The sequence below is a fragment of the Lathyrus oleraceus genome, chromosome 5, assembly GCF_024323335.1.
Source record: "Lathyrus oleraceus cultivar Zhongwan6 chromosome 5, CAAS_Psat_ZW6_1.0, whole genome shotgun sequence".
In the NCBI taxonomy this organism is placed as follows: Eukaryota; Viridiplantae; Streptophyta; class Magnoliopsida; order Fabales; family Fabaceae; genus Lathyrus; species Lathyrus oleraceus.
The window spans coordinates 36,784,117-36,797,291 of record NC_066583.1 but is presented as its reverse complement, the minus strand read 5'-3'; the positions used below and the strand labels follow the sequence as shown (position 1 = coordinate 36,797,291).

The 13,175-nt window shown below is 35.8% G+C and overlaps 1 protein-coding gene and 1 long non-coding RNA gene across 2 annotated transcripts; one reads left to right on the top strand and one right to left on the bottom strand.

Annotated features, from left to right (window-relative positions):
• Positions 1-4,305: 4,305 nt before the first annotated feature.
• Positions 4,306-4,698, bottom strand: LOC127078600 (uncharacterized mitochondrial protein AtMg00240-like). Its single transcript, XM_051019040.1, has one exon. The coding sequence runs from the start codon at positions 4,696-4,698 to the stop codon at positions 4,306-4,308; it is 393 nt and encodes a 130-aa protein (XP_050874997.1).
• A 6,132-nt stretch (positions 4,699-10,830) lies between these two features.
• On the top strand, positions 10,831-12,720 carry LOC127085997 (uncharacterized). The gene is made up of 3 exons (XR_007789363.1): positions 10,831-11,200; positions 11,970-12,177; positions 12,422-12,720. It is a non-coding gene; the product is annotated as an uncharacterized LOC127085997 (long non-coding RNA).
• The last annotated feature ends 455 nt before the right edge of the window (positions 12,721-13,175 follow it).

Below are 13,175 nucleotides of genomic sequence, written 5' to 3'. Positions count from 1 at the left end.
AATCATGAGTATACAACACATCTAATACAATCATCATACCAAAAATCAGAAGCATAAAAGATCAATTGGCATGGAAATAAAATGGCACAAGTTGAACAACCAAAGGTGTGACACAAATTGTCACACCATACAAACATGTGTGTAAAACAGAAATGGCAAATGGGAAAAATACCAAACCAAGCCTAAAACATCCATCAATATGTCAAGAATCATCATGCAAAATTTCATGGCATTTGGATTAAAATCAAGCATTTCACAATAGGAAGAGTGGAGCAAGGTCACAAATGTACACATGTTCACATATTCTAGCACAATCCAAAATCCAGCCATGCACAACTTCAGAATTTAACATTATCAAATAGAGGACATCTCAATGAACAAGTAGCAAAAAGCCAGGGATTTTTTGGAACATTTTTCAAATTGTTATGAATTTTTAAAGTTGGATAAAAATTTGAAATCAAAATAATCATGTACATGGAAAATAAGGAGGGAAATGCATAATGATGAAAACATTTGAAAATACTGATGGCGCCAGGGATCGAACTCGGTATGAATTTGAAAATGAGCGCGCCAGGCAATGAAACACAGCGTTTCATTAAGTCTAGGTGGCGGTCAAAAGGATGTGTGGCACAGTCAAACAAATGGAGACCAATAGAATTGCTAGCAAGGCGCTTACATGGAAGCTGCGTGGGACCAAAACCCTAGCCACATCACCAAAACCAGGCGGACGCAAAACCGTCACAAAACGGACGCTACATCGTCTTCCTCATGAAGACGATGATGAACAGGAACAAGTTCAAACAAATTTTTCCAGAAATTCCAAAATCATACATCACTTCAAAGCTCTTTCAATGGTGATTACAGATCAACTAATATCTAAGCTTAATTCAACATAATCAAAGAGAATCGAGCAAAAGAAGTTTGGTGCACAAAACTTGAATCACACATATCTCATTCAATAATGCACCAAATCACATGAAATTTCCATCAGAATCATCAGCATCATGAGATCTACATTATCATGGCAATGAATTTGAGAATTGAAAGCTTCGAAAAACCTACCTCTTGAAGAGCAGGTTTTGGATTCGCACGATTCAAAGCTCCAATTGCTCCAAATCACCTCCTGAGATGTTATCTTGAATCTTTGTGAAGTAATTGAGGCTTGGCAGGTACTAGATCCAGCTCAAATCAGAATTTCCATATTCACCTTCATGAACTTGCTACACTTGATTCTTGCACGAATTCCACAATCCAAAGCTTGATCTGCACTATATCAAAGCCAGAGAACAAGAATATGAAATAAAATTGCAATGTTATTTGAAGAAAATTTGAATTATGATTGGAAGAAAATTTTGGAGGGAGAGAAAATTTTGATCTAGAAATGGTGAAAAATGATTAACCTCCCTGAAATTCTGTTAGGTTTTAGTATTTATATGCTCTCTTAATCACATTGCTAATCCACACTTATTTGGTTAATTGAAATTAGGCAAAATAAGGTGTTTGGCAAAAATTGAAAAAATGCATGGTGCATGTAGTAAACCCACGTGAACACTGTCATGTGCTTCATCAAAGTCACTCAAAATCATTTTTTAAACACATTGGCAATGGTAGAAAGTTCTCATGATGCACCATTTTTAAATTTTCAAGTTTCCCTCCAAAATTGACTTGAATGCACAAATGATCATATGATGGAAATTCATGCAATGTAATGGATGTTTTGGAAACTTCATGTCATGAGAAGCAATTTAGAAAAAGAGGCACCAAATTTGGAGTTATGAATCAAAAGTTATGGCCATTTGAAGTTCCAAGCATCCTTGGCAATGATTTGACCATATCTCCTCAACCATTCATCAGATGCTCATGATCTTGGACGTTTTGGAAATGGGAGAGAGAGATCTTCATCTTTCATGTTGGGCAAAATTTCATTTGAAGCCTTTTTGATGATGCAAGATCAATTTGAATTTGAACCAAAAACTTTCCATTTTTGGAAACTTCCAATTACATGTCACTTTCCATTTTTGGAAACTTTTGATCTGACCTCAAATTCTTCAAGATATGCATTTGTAATGACCAATGAACCCCATATGAACATGAATGAGATGTTGAAACTCATTTCTCCACCTCCTAGCCCTCAGTTGACTTTCTGTTGACTTTCTAGTTGACAGATGATTTGGAAATGCTCTGATCAGCCTGAGCCTTAACCACTTGAGGAATTGGCTCCAAAATGAACCCCCAGCTCTTGTAAGCTTCACATAATAACCATATGATCTCAATCCAAGCAAATAACCTCATCTCCTTGAAAAACCCTGACTGGTAGAATGCAATTGATTAGGGTTGACCAGAGGTCAAAACCCTAATCCCAAAGAATCTGAGCATAAACAATGAGCCTTTGAGGAGGACATAACCATGATGATGATGATATATCCTTGCCAACAAGATAATGCTCAACCTTCTTGAAGAACCAAGAAACCCTAATTGAAGCACAAACCTTCAGATGGTTGATGATCAATCCATGAGACCCTCAGGCTTGAATCTCTTCACCTCTCTATCTTCTGAAAAAGACTTTGGAGGATGACTTGTTTATCTCACATGATATGCAAAGATGTAATGCCTAATGTCCTACAAAATGAAATGCAATATGCTAAGCTAGTCCCAAGAGAGGAGGGCAAATTTTGAGGTGTTATACCTGTCCCTGAAGTTATACTTATCCCTGAGGGCATACATGTCCCTGAGGTCATTGAAGCCGCATTGCACATTGCTTCAAATCCAGTCTTCCATGAGAGGACCAAACATATTGAGATAGATTGTCACTTTGTCGGAGAGAAAATCGAATCAGGTGACATCGTCACAAACTTTGTCAACTCTAATGATCAATTGGCAGACATGTTTACAAAATCTCTATGAAGCCCCAGAACTAATTATATATGTAACAAGCTTGGTGCATTTGACTTATATCTCAAGCTTGAGGGGGAGTGTTGATATTTGTAAATATAGTATTAAGAATATTTGTATATCGAATAGTCTCACATCGAGTATATCATGTAATTAGTTATAATCTCTCTCTATATAATAAAGTATCCATAGTGCTTTTCAAAACACACGGTTTATTCAAATGTCTATTAGTCTCTTGTATTTCAACACTTGGAAATGATGAGAAGTGTGAAAGAAGAATTATAAATGGGTGATGATTAAATCTGTGTGGGGAGAAAAAAGGAAAAGAAATTGACTCCATGGATTGCTCATTTATCGACTCAAGAGATTAAAAGGAAAAAAAAAATTGGATGTATCAGCTCATCCATCGATGGAGCCGCTACATACTGAAGCGAGAGTGCCAAAAAAATCAAATTTAAGTTATGTATCAGCTCATAACCTCTATGTTTAAACTTCAAACTTCTACGTATCAACTTCAAACTTCTATGTATCATCTCATATTGAGCAGAAAACAAAATCTTGAAAAAATGAATACATTTTCTAGACCTAAGATGAGTTAGTCAAAGCATACATTGTAGACATAGTAAAATTCACGCAAAAATTCATTTTTCATGTGAAATAATTAAACAACATGCTCAAACACAAATATCATTAAAATACTTCACATGTAAGGAATTAGAAGCATGAAAAATATATGATGAAGTAATCAAAGATGATGTCACTATAAACATATAGATTTAAAACACTCATCAGTAATCAATGAAATGTTTAGAAGTGAACAACCATGAAATTTATCATACATCAAAATATATCACACAATCTTGGATCATAAACATGTAATCAAATAAACGAGTCATAGATAAGCAACATATTACATAAAAACTTAAGAACAAAGAGATAATTTGAGAAGGATATTACCTCATAGGATGATAAACTGAGGATGCACTCATATAAACTAAACTTTTCGAAGGCTAGAACAAATGTAAAGAGTGCATGCAACAACATACATTAGGAAAAATTTGAGATATCGAGAATGCCCAATTCCCTACGAATATTGAAAAACGGCTCAGTCGCAAGAGGTTTTAGAAAAATATCGGCAAGTTGATTTTTACTATCAACATGCTAAAAAATGACATCGCCTTTTTCAACATGGTCTCTTAGGAAATGGTGACTTATCTCAATATGTTTAGTACGGGAATGTAACACTGAAGTTTTGGTTAGATTGATCGAACTAGTATTATTTCACATTATCAAAATACGTTGAAGTTTAATATCAAAGTCCAGTAGTTGTTGTTTGAGCCATAAAATTTGAGCACAACAACTACCGGTTGCGATGTATTCCACCTCGGCAGTTGATAAAGCAACAGAGAGTTTCTACTTGTTATGCCAACTAACTAAGGAATTTGAAAAGATGTGACTATTTCCACTAGTACTCTTCTTATTCGATTTACAACTGGAAAAATCGGAATCAGAGTAACCAACCAAACTATAATCGTTACCCTTTAAAAACCAAAGCCCATACTTAAAAGTACCACGAAGGTATCTAAGGATGCATTTTATAGCTTTTAAATGTGATTCCTTATGAGCAGATTGATATCGAGCGCACATGCATACATTAAATATAATGTTAGGCCTAGATGCAATAAGATATAAGAATGATCCAATCATATCTCTATACTTTTTGACGTCAACATCCTTACCATATTCACCCCTGTCCAAGTTTCCATTTGTGGGAATTGGAGTGTCAATTGAATTTGCATCTACCATTCCGAAGTGTTTAAGCAACTCTTGGCATTACTTAGTTTGACACACAATTGTCCCTTCTTTGAGTTGCTTGATTTGAAGTCCAAGAAAGTAATTCAACTCCCCCATTAGAATCATCTCAAATTATCACTACATAAGATTAGAAAAATCTTTGACTAGTTGCATGTTAGTAGGACCAAATATGATGTCATCAACATAAATTTGAACTAGAAGAGAATGTTTTCCTTAACGTTTAATGAAAAGTGTTATATCTACCTTCCCTCTAGAGTATCCTTAATCAATTAGGAACTTACTAAGTCGCTCATACCAAGCCCTAAGGGCTTGTTTGAGACCATAAAAAGCTCGCTTTAGTTTATAAACATGATTAGGATACTCATGATTTTCAAATCAGGAGGTTGTGAAACATACACTTCCTCATTTATATAGCCATTAATGAAAGGATTTTCACATCCATTTGAAATAATTTGAAGTCTTTATAACATGCATATGCTAGTAAAATGCGTATAGCCTCGAGGCGGGAAACAAGAGCATAAGTTTCCTCATAATCTATGCTCTCATCTTGGTCATATCCTTGAGCCAATAGCCAGGCCTTGTTCTTAGTTATCACTTTGTTGTCTAGTTTATTTCTAAAAACCCACTTAGTGCCAATAATACGATGATCTCGTGGAGGTGGACAAGGTCCCCACACATAATATCTTTTAAACTAATTTAGCTCATCTTGCATAGCCATTAGCCAATTCTCATAAATCAAGGCTTATTTTGCATTTTTAGGTTCAACCTATGAAACAAATGGAAAATAATAATAGAAACTACTTAGCTTAGAGCATGTTGTCACACCTTTGGTGATCACCTATGAATGTTGTCGACTGGATGATCCTTGGAAGACCTCCAAGCCAAAGGAAGATCATCCACTGTAGTTAGACTCTCATCTTTTTCCTTTTCAGAATTGTCATCTTCCTCCTCCTCCTCCTCAGGTTTCACTGCTTCAGGTTGATTAATTCTTTTTTTGGTGTCTTTGAGTATGTCTTCTGAAGATACACCTGCCTCATGAAAAGAAATACCTTTCCCAACATTTCTACAATACGATTCATCAAAAGTGACATGCATATACTCTTCAATAGTAAGTAATCTCTTATTGTACACTCTATAATCTTTGCTTGACTGAGAGTATCTAGGAAAGATACCTTCGTTAGCTTTTCCATCAAAGTTTCCATGTTGATCCTTACCATTATTTAAGACAAAACATTTGCATCCGAAGATATGGAGATGTGATAAATTTGGATATCTACCTTTTAAGAGTTTATAAGGTGTTTTCTTGAAAATAGGACGAATAAGTATCTTATTTAAAACATAACACGCGTGCTAATAGCATCGGCCCAACAATATTTTGGTAGACTACTCTCATTGATCATAGTTCTTGCCAACCCCTCTAAAGTTCTGTTTTTGCACTCTGCAACACCATTTTGTTATCGAGTTCATCGAGTGGAAAAATTATGTTTGATACCATGTTTATCACAATAATCCTCAAAGAGGTGGTTTTCAAATTCACCTCCATGATTGCTTCGAATAGCAACTATGTTCGAACTTAGTTTATTTTGGGATAACTTTACAAAAGATGTGATGAAGCTGGCAGAAATATACCTGAACGTGTTGCACGCTCGAACATACAACAAATTCTTTATCGAACTTTATTTATTCCTGAAGGAAAGGGAAAACATCGATAAAACCTGGGGGAAAGAGATAACTGGGTAAGGAAGTCGATTATGTAAGGGGAAGGTATTAACACCCCTTACATCCGTTATACTCAACGGAAACCATTTTGATCGTTCTTGCTCGAATGGGTGTTATATCTAAAGATTACTCGTGGAAGAAGAAAAGAATGGAATAGATAGAATGCTCGGTGAGGATTATGGCCCTCAAGCCTATGTATCCTTACGTGCAATAAGGAATTCAGAGCTCCGTAGTTCATAGAACTAGTGGTGGGGGTGAAAATGAGTGTGATAAAGGTATGGTTTGAAGGAGAATAGTGATCCAAAATGCAGCGGAAATTAAAACTTTCTCCCTTAGTGATCCTTACGAATGGGCATGATCAGTGATAGAAATCATTACCTCTTGTGGCGATTGAAACCTTTGATGCAGATCTAAGGAGTGATCACGAATGTTGAATGGTGACAATGCCTCTTCTCAATCCATACAAATGGATTCCTTCAGTCTCAGTGCTAGCTGCTATGAATGAAGGCTTTGAGTGAGAGAGAGAGAGAAAGAAAGAGAAACAAAATTTCATCTAATGCACCGTACGATATTCCATAATTCACTCAAGTGCACCGTACCTTACAGTGTTCCTTATTTACTCTATCTTTCATCAATCCGTCCTTTTGTGTGTGACCCTATAGGTTTTCGCGACATTGACAATTATATTAAATTACGTATTTAATATAATAAACAGTAGGCGGTATCTAGCAACACACCGCTACTACCCAAGGCATGGAAATGTCATGTGATCTGACAAATCCCCTTTTATGATAATACTTGTGTGTACAATTACCCTTTTCCCTTATGTCTATATTGACCACAAGGAATAGACCCTGTCATCCTTGTCCAGTTCAATATTGGGACCTTAGACATTTATCCTATTACGTAGGATGGGCAAATTTCATCTAGGTCACTCATGTCCCTTAGCATGCTTCGTGGAGTACCCATCAACTGTCTTTATGGTCATCCAATTACGGACAATGTTTGATCAACAATAAAGCACTCGACTCTACATCTAGGGTCCATATTGGTTTCAGGTCGAAGGGTGGTATACACCATTATCACCATGAGAATAACTTATGACACTTTGCATAACATTCTATATAGTATTCTCATAACAGGTCAATCCAGTATAAATATTACTCCTAATATTCATACCTATGCTTAAGACTTGATAACTTCTTATCCATGATCTATGAGATGTGATCATCAGTCTATATACATAATAGTCTTAATGCTTTAATGTTATCATACTTCATAATAAAGCTCAACTACGGATACTTTAAGAATAATGTCTTTATGTTTAATGGGATCTCAAGATTAAGTCAGACTTGATACATTAAACGGACTAGCTATTCTAGGGACTTTATTAAACAAACATAATAAAGAAAAAAGGCCTTTTATTATTAATAAATAATTCGATACAAGTACCATAAGTATTAGCCTCTAGGGCTTACACCAACATGGTCTGAACTAAAGGATTATGTGGTTTGACTCCAAAAGGGATGAAATCTGAACCCAAGAGTAAAACTGGTATGAACTAACAAGTGAGGGGCCCAAGGCATGGTGTCACTGTATTGGAATAACCGAAAACAAAGAGAATTAGGTATATGGCAATAAGCCAAACAACTCTTGGTTCATAAGAAGACTCAAGATGAAGCTCAAAGAAATATTATATTTGGCTCAAAGAGAGAGGTATATCACATGAAGTGAATGAAGGTAGTAGGTATTGAATGGATGATAATGAATAGTTAATCATGGAGATGAATGGAGGAATAGAGAAAAGTAAACAAAGTCTAAGAATTGAGGGATTTGGTAAAAGTGACTGAAGGGTATGGTTTGGAACCAAAGGAATGGGGTATTGGAATCCATAACGTAAATGGTATTTGAAACCATAAAGTAAAGGTGGCACAGATAACAAGTGAGGGGCCTAAGGCATGGTATCACTGTATGGTTGGGCCGAAAACAAAGAATTAAATTTTTGGTAATACGCCAAACAACTCTTGGCAAAAATATGGACAATTGTCCTAAAAGGGTATATGTGGAATTCTAAATAAGTATGGTGTTTGGTTCCAAAGAAAGGAAATATGTCATTTTGGTGAATGATTATGATTGAAGATAGATGATGGATCATGGAAGACATGGATGATACCCTAAGGAAGAAGAAGAAATAATTAGGATTATGCTCGCCAAGGGTTTGAAGCCTTTGTGCCTATGTATTCTCATCGTGCAATGAGAAAGTTAGAGCTCTGTAGTTCGTGGAACCGTGAAAACAAAGATAAGAAGAGATTGAAGTGATGAAAAGTATAACTTGCATCAAATGAAATTGGTAACACGGTAACCCATAAAGGTAAATGAACTTTGAACCCGAAGAGTAAACATGCAAACCAACAAGTGAGAGGCCTAAGGCATGGTATCATTGTATTGGAATGACCACAAACAAATAGAATTAAATGTCTAGAAATAAGCCAAACAACTCTTGGTTCACAAGGTGGACTCCGATTAAATCGTCCTAAAAGGATAGGTATGGAACCCAAAGGAGAATGATGTTTGGTACAAGGAACAATATATCACAGTAGGGAACAAACAATTTGAAACCAAATAATGGTATATTGAATCCATGAAGGAATAAACTATGAACCGAAGAGTAAAGGTAGACCAACAAGTGAGGGTCCTAAGGCATAATATCACTGTGTTGGAATAACCAAAATAAAGGAATTAAGTGTTTGGCTATAAGCCAAACATCTCTTAGTTCACAAGGTGGACTCCGATTAAATCGTCCTAAAAGGATATACATGGAATCCAACGGGAACTAATATTTGATTTCAAAAAGATGGTATTGATTGATGAATGAAGAAATAATAAATAGGGTAGCTCGCGGAGAATATGAATCCTCGTGCCTACGTATTCTCACTATGCAATGAGAAAGTTAGAGCTTCGTAGTTTGGCCTACTACGACCGGAACAAAGACAACAAGAGACTGAGGCAAGAGAAATGATATATGATAATGAAATATGAAGAAGACTTGGAAATCATTAGATATGAATCACATTAAAGTCTATTAAAGGTGAATACGATGAGCAACTGGGTCATTCGTCTCGTACCTAAAGATACTCAAAATGAGTTAGTAAAATTCTCCACTCTCATTCATTCTTTACTAATTAAGGCTCATAGCATGTGATTCTCATTATAACTTTCAAGTTGCTGAAGAAGAATCCTTGTTGCTCCTCATGATGATAAAAACTTTGTCAATCATTTGATTCGAATTGCACTAAAGTCTATGAACAAAGGCGAATACCTTGAGCAACTGGGTCATTCGTCACATACCCAAGGATACCCTAGACAAGGATATGAATGATCAACTCTCGTCATTATTTGTTACTTAAGGCTCATGGCCTACAACTTGAATCATGATTGATAAATTGTTGATGAAGACTTGAACTGTTGCTTTATGAAGGGAGACTTGACAATCATTTGATTTGAATTATGCTAAAGTCTATGAATAGAGGTGAATACGATGAGCAACTGGGTCATTCATCTCGTACCCAAAGATATTCAGAATGAGTTAATAGAATTCTCCATTCTCATTCATTCTCTATTTCTTAAGGCTCATGTCACACAATTTGAATTTAGACTGACAAGCTCTTGAAGAAACATATTTGATATGCTTTGTATAGTCCACTGCTTGATTTGTCTAGGATGTCTTGTATGAAAGTCTGGACTTGAGGCCTTGAGATCCATAACATTACAGGAACTAGTTTTATCAAGTGATCAAGGGACCTTTGATCACCTGAATATACCGAGGGATTATACATAAATCAAAGGATTTAGTTAATCAAAATTTCTTTCGATCAACTTAATTCCAAGGGATTAAATTAATGGCTAATTATGTACATCCTAATCTAAAGGTCAATCAAGTGATATGTACAAATCCTAAGCTAAGGGATCATGCAACATTAGGATCAAATTAAATCATCAATCATCAAATATCACATGAGAAACAAAAGATTAAAAATGACCAATTAATCTAAATCAAACCCTAATCTAGGGGAACATGAAATTCTAGATCTAAAACCCTAAGTATTAATGGCTCAATCAAGATCTAATTAAAACTAAACATCCTAACCATATAATTATATTATAGTAAAAAATCTAATCACCATTAGAATTCTAAAAAATCTAAACAAGCTCTAAATCACCTAATTAACCCAATTAAATTTCAAAACCTAATTAATCTATTCTAATTAACCTAATCATAACCCTAATCAATCCTATAGAACTCCCTAATTAACCTCCTAAAAAAAGGAAAGATTAAGAAAGGGGCAGGGGTGCTGAAATGGATTAGGATGTATGAACAAAAAGTTTGGGCTTCAAGCCCAAGCTGCTCATGAACAAATCGGATCTAGGCCAAATGATCCAAGTCCCCACAACACATAAACACTCAGTATCATCCCTCGACCATTTTCAATCCATCACTGCTTCCACACTCTCTCGCTCTCGTTTCGAATACCATGCCGAAGTCCATGAACAAATCACATCCGAAATCAACGCTCAATCATCATCACCAAAATCCTACTTGATTCAAATTCATCTTCATCTTCACCAAATCGGCATTGTGGAATCCACACCGAAAGTGACTCGTGTTCATGCGTGAAATCGAGCGGCATCATGAAATTCAAACCCATAAGATAAGCGAGGGCAAAAGACTTGCCAAATCAAAGTTCTGACGCGGCGGCTCCCCGGAGAATTGCAGGTACGATTCTTCTCCCTTCTTTAATTATTTTCTCCTCCTTTTCTACTCCACTTCTTGCCTGGATCTGTAGTTGCTTCGTTGTTGAGTTCGATTCGTGAGATGTGGAAGAATAGAGAGGGTGCCGTGCTTTCAGTGAGGTTGATGTGAGAGACTGAAAGAGAGAACTATGAGAGTTTGTGGTTTTCTGTGATTGAATAACGATTGGTGCTTCTGCAATGACTGAGCAATGACTTATATAGGGATTCAAGATTAACAGATCTCAACTCTGTTAATCTGAATCAGTGCAAATCAGTTGCAAGTTAGTTCTGTTAGTTCTAGAGGTTTGTGAAAATTAGTTGAGAATTAACTGAATCCAAAACCTATTAGAGCCTGTTACAGTTAGCTTGATGAGTGAAGGTTCGTTATCAGAATTCTGTTAAATGAGTTAGCTGTTAAAAGAATACCGTTAGTTAATCCAAATAGTGAATATTATAAGCAACTTTGAAATGAATTTGGAGTGTGTTTGATGTTAGTCTGCAAGTGAATTTGAAGATTATTTAAAAACTGAAAATGAACTCGATTTTGAAATAAATTATTTACTCTGAGTATTATGCAGAATGCTTAGCAGAAAAATAAGGCTTTTATTGACATTATTTTTCCTGTCAAGTTATGCAGAAAGTTTAGCATTAAAAAAAGCTTGGTGTTGATTTCTGCTTCTGTCACATTGAGTAGGATGCTTAGCAGTAAGAAGCTTGTATTGATTATGTTCTTCTTGTCAACTTTTATGCAGGATGCTAACGATTGATTCCCATGAATGTTGCAGCCTTGATGAATTGTTCTATGTTGCTGTTAATTCTATTGGCGTGATGATGAAGTTCCAAACTTTTGAATTTGTGAATCTGGCCTGTGTGAGCTTGCAGGGCATTCATGTTGATTATATTAAGAACCAGTGGTAGGTAAAAACCACAATGATGCTTTGATGCTTGTTGAAAAAGAAAGTAAGTAGTTCTTGTGTGTGGCATGCTAATTCTTGAAGTTGAACCATTGGTGCTTTGGTCATGCGCAGTCTGCATTACTCATTCTGCAGCAAGTACATTATGCGTTATTTTGGCCTATTGTGTTTTGCCCTCCAATTCATGTTAGGATTCATGGTTTGCTAAACCTTCATTCATCATGCATTGCTAGATTTCTGCATTGTGTTACTTTGATCTCATGGTCTGACTTTTTTTTATGTTCATGTAGGCCTTGTGTGCATGGAATGAACAAGAGGTATGATGCCAAATATCAATATGGACTTGGAAGCAATCATGTACAAGAAGCCAAACAAATATCAACATGGACTTGGAAGATGAAATTAGAACTAGGATTGGAAAGTTAGGGGTTTAGGATGGAAAACAATTTTGAGTTGACTTTGGTCAAAGTTGACAAAAAGTCAACTATTGACCAAAGTCAACATTGGTCAACGTGTATTTTTTGCATCTTTTGTATGTAATGAATATTTCATGGATGATAATGAATAGAATTGGTTATTTGAATGAAAATGAATGGATTTAGTACATGAATATGTTACTTAAAATGGTTTGAATGGTTTGAATTTGGACTTGAATGATCATGACTTGTAGTTAGGTATGAATGGGCATGAATGGTATGAAATGACCTAGTTTGAAATGGATTGAAATGACTTGTATAAACTCAAACCAAAATCCACAAATGACACATGAAAGCAAGATATAAGGACTTCAGCAAGGCCAACAGGTACAATGAACTAGGGCCTAAACAAAACCTATAGCCCAAGCAATAGTGGCATGACAATGATCAGATGAATGAATGGAACTAGATGAAGGTTGTGAGATCAAGAACTTGGGCTAGACTAATGGGCTTAAGCACAAATGAATGGAATCATAACCAAGGAAACAACATGGATGAACCATGAACAAGAGGTTGAGTGAAGCACACAATGGGTGAAGAATCACATGAAACTAGGGTTAGGAGGTCA